Source organism: Hordeum vulgare, unplaced genomic scaffold (genome assembly GCF_904849725.1).
Source record: "Hordeum vulgare subsp. vulgare unplaced genomic scaffold, MorexV3_pseudomolecules_assembly, whole genome shotgun sequence".
Taxonomy (NCBI): Eukaryota; Viridiplantae; Streptophyta; class Magnoliopsida; order Poales; family Poaceae; genus Hordeum; species Hordeum vulgare.
In genome coordinates, this window is record NW_025422582.1 from 27,501 (window position 1) to 35,234 (window position 7,734).

At 36.5% G+C, this 7,734-nt stretch overlaps 1 protein-coding gene across 1 annotated transcript; it reads left to right on the top strand.

The window, feature by feature from the left end:
* The first annotated feature begins 293 nt into the window (after positions 1 to 293).
* LOC123420641 (50S ribosomal protein L2, chloroplastic) lies at positions 294 to 2,887 on the top strand. Its single transcript, XM_045107410.1, has 3 exons — positions 294 to 328; positions 820 to 1,226; positions 1,890 to 2,887. Exons 1-3 carry the CDS (start codon positions 294 to 296, stop codon positions 2,318 to 2,320), a joined length of 873 nt encoding a protein of 290 aa, XP_044963345.1. The 3' UTR covers positions 2,321 to 2,887.
* The last annotated feature ends 4,847 nt before the right edge of the window (positions 2,888 to 7,734 follow it).

The following is a 7,734-nucleotide window of genomic DNA, read 5'->3' on the forward strand; positions in this document are numbered from 1 at the left end:
AAGGAAATGGATCCCGGTTGTTCAATCCTTTGATAACCAAGGTCATTCTTTGCTAAAGAGAAATGATCACTATGAGTCAGACTCAATAGAATTGGATCCATTCCAAATAGCGAGAATTAGGATTCTTGATCCCTCTCAATCTCTCTTTCAATTCGAGGATCCAGAGAGGTGTTTTCATAGTCATCTCCGAATATTTGCCATCTCGGAATATTTTCGATTTCATTTTTCTATGATATGTCTTTCTATATGAAAATTGGTTATTTACGATGTACGATGATCCCTGTTAAGCATCCATGGCTGAATGGTTAAAGCGCCCAACTCATAATTGGTAAATTTGCGGGTTCAATTCCTGCTGGATGCACACGAACGGGAACATTCCATAAGTCTATTGGAACTGGCTCTCTATCCATGGAATCTCATCCATCATCCATACATAACGAATTGGTATGGTATATTCATACCATAACATAAGAACAATAAGAACTCGAATTCTTATCGATACTGGAACTCAGAGCATAGGAGGGAAAGTCGATTTATGGATGGAATCAAATACGCAGTATTTACAGAAAAAAGTCTTCGTTTATTGGGAAAGAATCAATATACTTTTAATGTCGAATCGGGATTCACTAAGACAGAAATAAAGCATTGGGTCGAACTCTTCTTTGGTGTTAAGGTGGTAGCTGTGAATAGCCATCGACTACCTGGAAAAGGTAGAAGAATAGGACCTATTCTGGGCCATACAATGCATTACAGACGTATGATCATTACCCTTCAACCGGGTTATTCTATTCCACTTCTAGATAGAGAAAAAAACTAAAGGAGAATACTTAATAATACGGCGAAACATTTATACAAAACACCTATCCCGAGCACACGCAAGGGAACCGTAGACAGGCAAGTGAAATCCAATCCACGAAATAATTTGATCCATGGACGGCACCGTTGTGGTAAAGGTCGTAATTCCAGAGGAATCATTACCGCAAGGCATAGAGGGGGAGGTCATAAGCGCCTATACCGTAAAATAGATTTTCGACGGAATCAAAAAGACATATCTGGTAGAATCGTAACCATAGAATACGACCCTAATCGAAATGCATACATTTGTCTCATACACTATGGGGATGGTGAGAAGAGATATATTTTACATCCCAGAGGGGCTATAATTGGAGATACTATTGTTTCTGGTACAAAAGTTCCTATATCAATGGGAAATGCCCTACCTTTGAGTGCGGTTTGAACTATTGATTTACGTAATTGGAAGTAACCAATTAGGTTTACGACGAAACCTAGAAATCGATCACTGATCCAATTTGACTACCTCTACGGGATAGACCTCAACAGAAAACTGTTGAGTAACGGCAGCAAGTGATTGAGTTCAGTAGTTCCTCATAGAAAATTATTGACTCTAGAGATATGGTAATATGGAGAAGACAAAATTGTTTGAAGCACGCACAGAACCGGAAGCGCCCCTTGTTTCAAAGAGAGGAGGACGGGTTATTCACATTTAATTTGATGGTCAGAGGCAAATTGAAAGCTAAGCAGTGGTAATTAAGACCCCCGGGGGAAAATAGGGATGTCTCCTACGTTACCCATAATATGTGGAAGTATCGACGTAATTTCATAGAGTCATTCGATCTGAATGCTACATGAAGAACATAAGCCAGATGACGGAACGCAGAGACCTAGGATGTAGAAGATCATAACATGAGCGATTCGGCAGATTTGGATTCCTTTCCTATATATCCACTCATGTGGTACTTCATCATATGATTCATATAAGATCCATCTGTCTAGAGATCGTCATATACATCTAGAAAGCCGTATGCTTTGGAAGAAGCTTGTACAGTTTGGGAAGGGGTTTTTTGAGAGAAAAGAAGAATCTACTTCAACCGATATGCCCTTAGGCACGGCCATGCATAACATAGAAATCACACGTGGAAGGGGTGGGCAATTAGCTAGAGCAGCAGGTGCTGTAGCGAAACTCATTGCAAAAGAGGGTAAATCGGCCACTTTAAGATTACCATCTGGGGAGGTCCGTTTAGTATCCCAAAATTGCTTAGCAACAGTCGGACAAGTGGGTAATGTTGGGGTGAACCAAAAAAGTTTGGGTAGAGCCGGATCTAAGTGTTGGCTAGGTAAACGCCCCGTAGTAAGAGGGGTAGTTATGAACCCTGTGGACCACCCCCATGGGGGCGGTGAAGGGAAAGCTCCCATTGGTAGAAAAAAACCCACAACCCCTTGGGGTTATCCTGCGCTTGGAAGAAGAACTAGGAAAAGGAAAAAATATAGCGATAGTTTTATTCTTCGTCGCCGTAAGTAAATACGTAACTAGGAATATGGAAAATTGCATTTTTGGAATTTGCAATAATGCGATGGGCGAACGACGGGAATTGAACCCGCGCATGGTGGATTCACAATCCACTGCCTTGATCCACTTGGCTACATCCGCCCCTTATCCAGCTAAAGGATTTTTTTCTTTTTTCCGTTGATCATTATTCTATTTATTCTGACCTCCGTACTTCGATCGAGATATTGGACATAGAATGCCACTCTTTAAAAAGGAAAAAAGGAGTAATCAGCTGTGACACGAAAAAAAACGAATCCTTTTGTAGCTCATCATTTATTGGCAAAGATAGAAAAGGTCAATATGAAGGAGGAGAAAGAAACAATAGTAACGTGGTCCCGGGCATCTAGCATTCTACCCACAATGGTTGGCCATACAATTGCGATTCATAATGGAAAGGAACATATACCTATTTACATAACAAATCCTATGGTAGGTCGCAAATTGGGAGAATTCGTGCCTACTCGGCATTTTACGAGTTATGAAAATGCAAGAAAGGATACTAAATCTCGTCGTTAACTGAATTCTGAATAGAAAGATTAAGAAGAAAAAAAAGATTCAAAATAAAGTAAAGGTAGGCGGGGAATAAACTTATTTATGACAAGTTTCAAACTAGTAAAGTATATCCCTAGGATAAAGAAGAAGAAAAGTGGGCTAAGGAAACTCGCAAGGAAAGTTCCAACCGATCGTCTACTTAAGTTCGAGAGAGTTTTCAAAGCACAAAAACGTATCCCTATGTCTGTTTTCAAAGCACAAAGAGTTCTTGACGAGATTCGGTGGCGTTACTACGAGGAAACTGTTATGATACTGAACCTCATGCCCTATCGAGCATCTTATCCCATCTTAAAGTTGGTTTATTCGGCAGCCGCAAATGCAACTCATTATAGGGATTTCGACAAAGCGAATTTATTCATTACTAAAGCCGAAGTCAGTAGGAGTACTATTATGAAGAAATTCAGACCTCGAGCTCGAGGACGTAGTTTCCCTATAAAAAAAAGCATGTGTCATATAACAATTGTACTAAATATAGTAAAGAAATCTAAATAACCTTTAGATCCATCTAAGATTTCGATTCCCAGTAAAAAAAAATATAGAATAGAAAAATATGGGACAAAAAATAAATCCACTCGGTTTCAGACTTGGTACAACCCAAAAACACCATTCCTTTTGGTTCGCACAACCAAAAAATTATTCTGAAGGTCTACAGGAAGATAAAAAAATAAGGGATTGTATCAAGAACTATATACAAAAGAATAGGAAAAAGGGCTCGAATAGAAAAATAGAATCAGACTCAAGTTCCGAAGTAATTACACATAATAGAAAAATGGACTCAGGTTCAAGTTCCGAAGTAATTACACATATAGAAATTCAAAAAGAAATCGATACGATCCACGTCATAATCCATATTGGATTCCCAAATTTATTAAAGAAAAAAGGAGCAATCGAAGAATTAGAGAAAGATCTACAAAAGGAAATTAACTCTGTAAACCAGAGATTTAATATTTCTATCGAAAAAGTTAAAGAACCTTATAGACAGCCTAACATTCTTGCAGAATATATAGCTTTCCAATTAAAAAATAGAGTTTCATTCCGAAAGGCAATGAAAAAAGCCATTGAATTAACTAAAAAAGCAGATATAAGGGGAGTAAAAGTAAAAATTGCGGGTCGTCTCGGAGGAAAAGAAATTGCACGTGCCGAATCCATTAAAAGGGGCAGACTTCCCCTCCAAACAATCCGCGCTAAAATTGATTATTGCTGCTATCCAATTCGAACTATCTATGGAGTATTAGGTGTAAAAATTTGGATATTCGTAGACGAAGAATAACTAATCTTGTCTTCGAATTCTGTCCATTGATAGAATAAAAAATGACAAGAGACTTTTTTCCTGAAATCCCTGCAAAAGAAGAAATTCTACCTCTTTCTATAAGATTTAATGAAAATTGATAAATCATTTAATATAATTGCTATGCTTAGTGTGTGACTCGTTATTTTTTTTTCTTTTTTAAAGAAAAAAACTTAGTAATTATAGAAAATTAACTAATACTAATAACCAACCTATTGCTTCGTATTGTCGAGATCCTAACTAAGAAACAGTCACTATATGAATAAATACCTCTATCATAAATGAGTAGATGTGTCATATAGTTGTAGCAACTGCACTTTTTTATCTAAAAAAAAAATGGGATTCTAGGTTGTGAAGCAAAACTAAAGGGATGTGGATAAAGGGAGGGATGATAGAAAGAAGGAAGAGGAAATAAATAAGATATAGAATTCCACTGTGTATGGTCTATGAATTACATCATAAAAGGCAATGTGAAAAAGCATCAATATAATAAAACTAATAGAGAATGAAAAATTGTAACTTGAAAGAAGAACTACAAATTTTAAGCAATAATAAAGAGCCGCCCGGGTTAATAAAACTGAGAAAATTAACTCGGAAAGAAATTTTTTGGAAGCTCCGTTGCGGGATTCAGACCTAACCATTCAAGGAGAAGCAGTGGGAACGACAGAACCTATGATTCCATAGGATTTTATTGAAAAGAATCCTAACACTTCATTGGGTGGGATGGCGGAACAAACCAAAAAAATTGTCTTATTTGGTAAGTTTATAAATTAACAAATAAGACAGGAAAGAGTAAATATTCGCCCGCGAAATTCTTATTGAATTAGAATACTTTACCGCGATTCAATAAGAGTAAAAATAAGGATATTTTTTAGAAGGACTACATTATTATCTATAAATATAGAATTTAGATAAATATCCACACACATCTGGATATATTCTAGATCTTCTTTTTTGACTATATATTATATTTTTCTGTTTTAACAAATTCAATATAAAAATAAAAAAAAAACCTAACTTTTTCTATTATCTATTAATGTGTATCTATCCGTACCGTAATATTTTTAAATATTATGGAATTAGAGAAATTTATTTACATGCTTTCTCATTCCATTCGCGAGGAGCTGGATGAGAAGAAACTCTCATGTCCAGTTTTGGAGTAGAGATGGAACTAAGAAAGAGAACCATCGACTATAACCCCAAAAGAACCAGATTTCGCAAACAACATAGAGGAAGAATGAAAGGAAAATCCTTCCGAGGCAATCGTATTTGTTTTGGTAGATATGCTCTTCAAGCACTTGAACCCGCTTGGATCACGGCGAGACAGATAGAAGCAGGACGAAGAGCAATAACACGATATGCACGTCGTGGTGGAAAAATATGGGTACGTATATTTCCCGACAAACCGGTTACACTAAGACCCACGGAAACACGTATGGGCTCGGGAAAGGGGTCCCCCGAATATTGGGTAGCCGTTGTTAAACCAGGTCGTATACTTTATGAAATGGGGGGAGTATCTGAAACTGTAGCTAGAGCAGCTATCTCCATAGCGGCCAGTAAAATGCCCATACGAAGTCAATTTATTCGATTAGAGATATAGAACCCTAAAAGGGGTATGGAAGAAAAAAAATGCCCGGTTTTTCTTTCTGGAAAGACAATATTTCTTTCATCCTTTTGCATTGAAATAACAAATTGAAATCAAAATAATATGATTCAACCTCAGACCCTTTTAAATGTAGCAGACAATAGTGGAGCTCGAAAATTGATGTGTATTCGAGTCATAGGAGCTGCTGGTAATCAGCGATATGCTCGTATTGGTGATGTTATTGTTGCTGTAATCAAAGACGCATTGCCCCAAATGCCTCTAGAAAGATCCGAAGTAATTCGAGCTGTAATTGTACGTACATGTAAAGAATTCAAATGCGAAGACGGTATAATAATCCGCTATGATGACAATGCTGCGGTTATAATTGATCAAAAAGGCAACCCAAAAGGAACTCGAGTTTTTGGCGCGATTGCCGAGGAATTGAGAGAATTGAATTTTACCAAAATAGTTTCATTAGCTCCTGAAGTATTATAAATACTAGTAGGCGAAATTTAGATCAAAGAATTAATATTAGTAGATTGTGTTTTACGTATATGTTTTAAAATCCAAAATGAAAAGAAAAAAAAAGAAAACATGTTGATTATAGAAAAATTAGGAGGAACCTAGAATTAGAGTCTTATGGGCAAGGACACTATTGCTGATTTACTAACTTCTATAAGAAACGCGGACATGAATAAAAAAGGAACAGTTCGAGTAGTATCTACAAATATTACCGAAAACATTGTTAAAATACTTCTACGAGAGGGTTTTCTTGAAAGTGTTCGGAAACATCAGGAACGTAACAGATATTTCTTGGTTTCAACTTTGCGACATCAAAAGAGAAAGACTCGAAAAGGAATATATAGAACAAGAACTTTTTTAAAGCGTATTAGCCGACCCGGCTTACGAATTTATACCAACTATCAAGGAATTCCTAAAGTTTTGGGTGGAATGGGAATTGCTATTCTTTCTACTTCTCGAGGGATAATGACAGATCGAGAAGCTCGACTAAACAGAATTGGGGGAGAAGTCTTATGTTATATATGGTAATCGCCCCGCCTATAGTGCTCGAATTCTACCTCGCCCTTCCTATTTTGAAAATAAAAATGGAAAAATAGGAGAAAAAAATATGACAGAAAAAAAAAATAGGAGAGAAAAAAAAAACCCGAGAGAAGCAAAAGTTACTTTTGAAGGTTTAGTTACGGAAGCCCTACCCAATGGAATGTTCCGCGTTCGGCTAGAGAATGACACCATCATCCTAGGCTATATTTCAGGAAAGATCCGGTCTAGTTCTATACGAATACTGATGGGGGATAGGGTCAAAATTGAAGTAAGTCGTTATGATTCAAGCAAGGGACGTATAATTTATAGACTTCCCCATAAGGATTCGAAGCGTATCGAAGACTCGAAGGATAGCGAAGATTTGAAGGATAGCGAAGATTTGAAGAATACCAAAGATTCAAAGGATTAGGTTTTTCTTTTTTTTTTCTAGGGTAATAAATTCTAAGTTCTAAAATTCAAGCGAAGAGACTTATTTTTTTCCAAAATATTAGATTCATAGTTTAAAAAAGGATACGGAAATATGAAAATAAGAGCTTCCGTTCGTAAAATTTGTACAAAATGTCGACTGATTCGTAGGCGTGGACGAATTAGAGTGATTTGCTCTAATCCGAAGCATAAACAAAGACAGGGGTAATCTTTCGAAAAAGAACTTTACTGTCTAAAAAGTAAAAAAAAAGTACCCGCGGAAATGTTCCAATTCCAAATAAAATAATTTCAAATAATTAAAGTAAAGGGTGTATTTTACCCTGAAACGGATATCTTTGTATCTTTTTTTTTATTTCTAACTCATATTTATGAGATAATAAAATATGGCAAAAGCTATACCAAAAATTGGTTCACGTAAGAAAGTGCGTATTGGTTTACGTAGGAATGCACGTTTTAGTTTACGGAAGAGTGCAC

Coding starts and splice junctions, on each gene's coding strand:
- LOC123420641 (XM_045107410.1), top strand. CDS start 294: ATGGCTGAATGGTTAAAGCGCCCAACTCATAATTG. Junction 329..819: donor AAGCGCCCAACTCATAATTG/GTAAATTTGCGG, acceptor AAAAAACTAAAG/GAGAATACTTAATAATACGG. Junction 1,227..1,889: donor GGGAAATGCCCTACCTTTGA/GTGCGGTTTGAA, acceptor AATCTACTTCAA/CCGATATGCCCTTAGGCACG.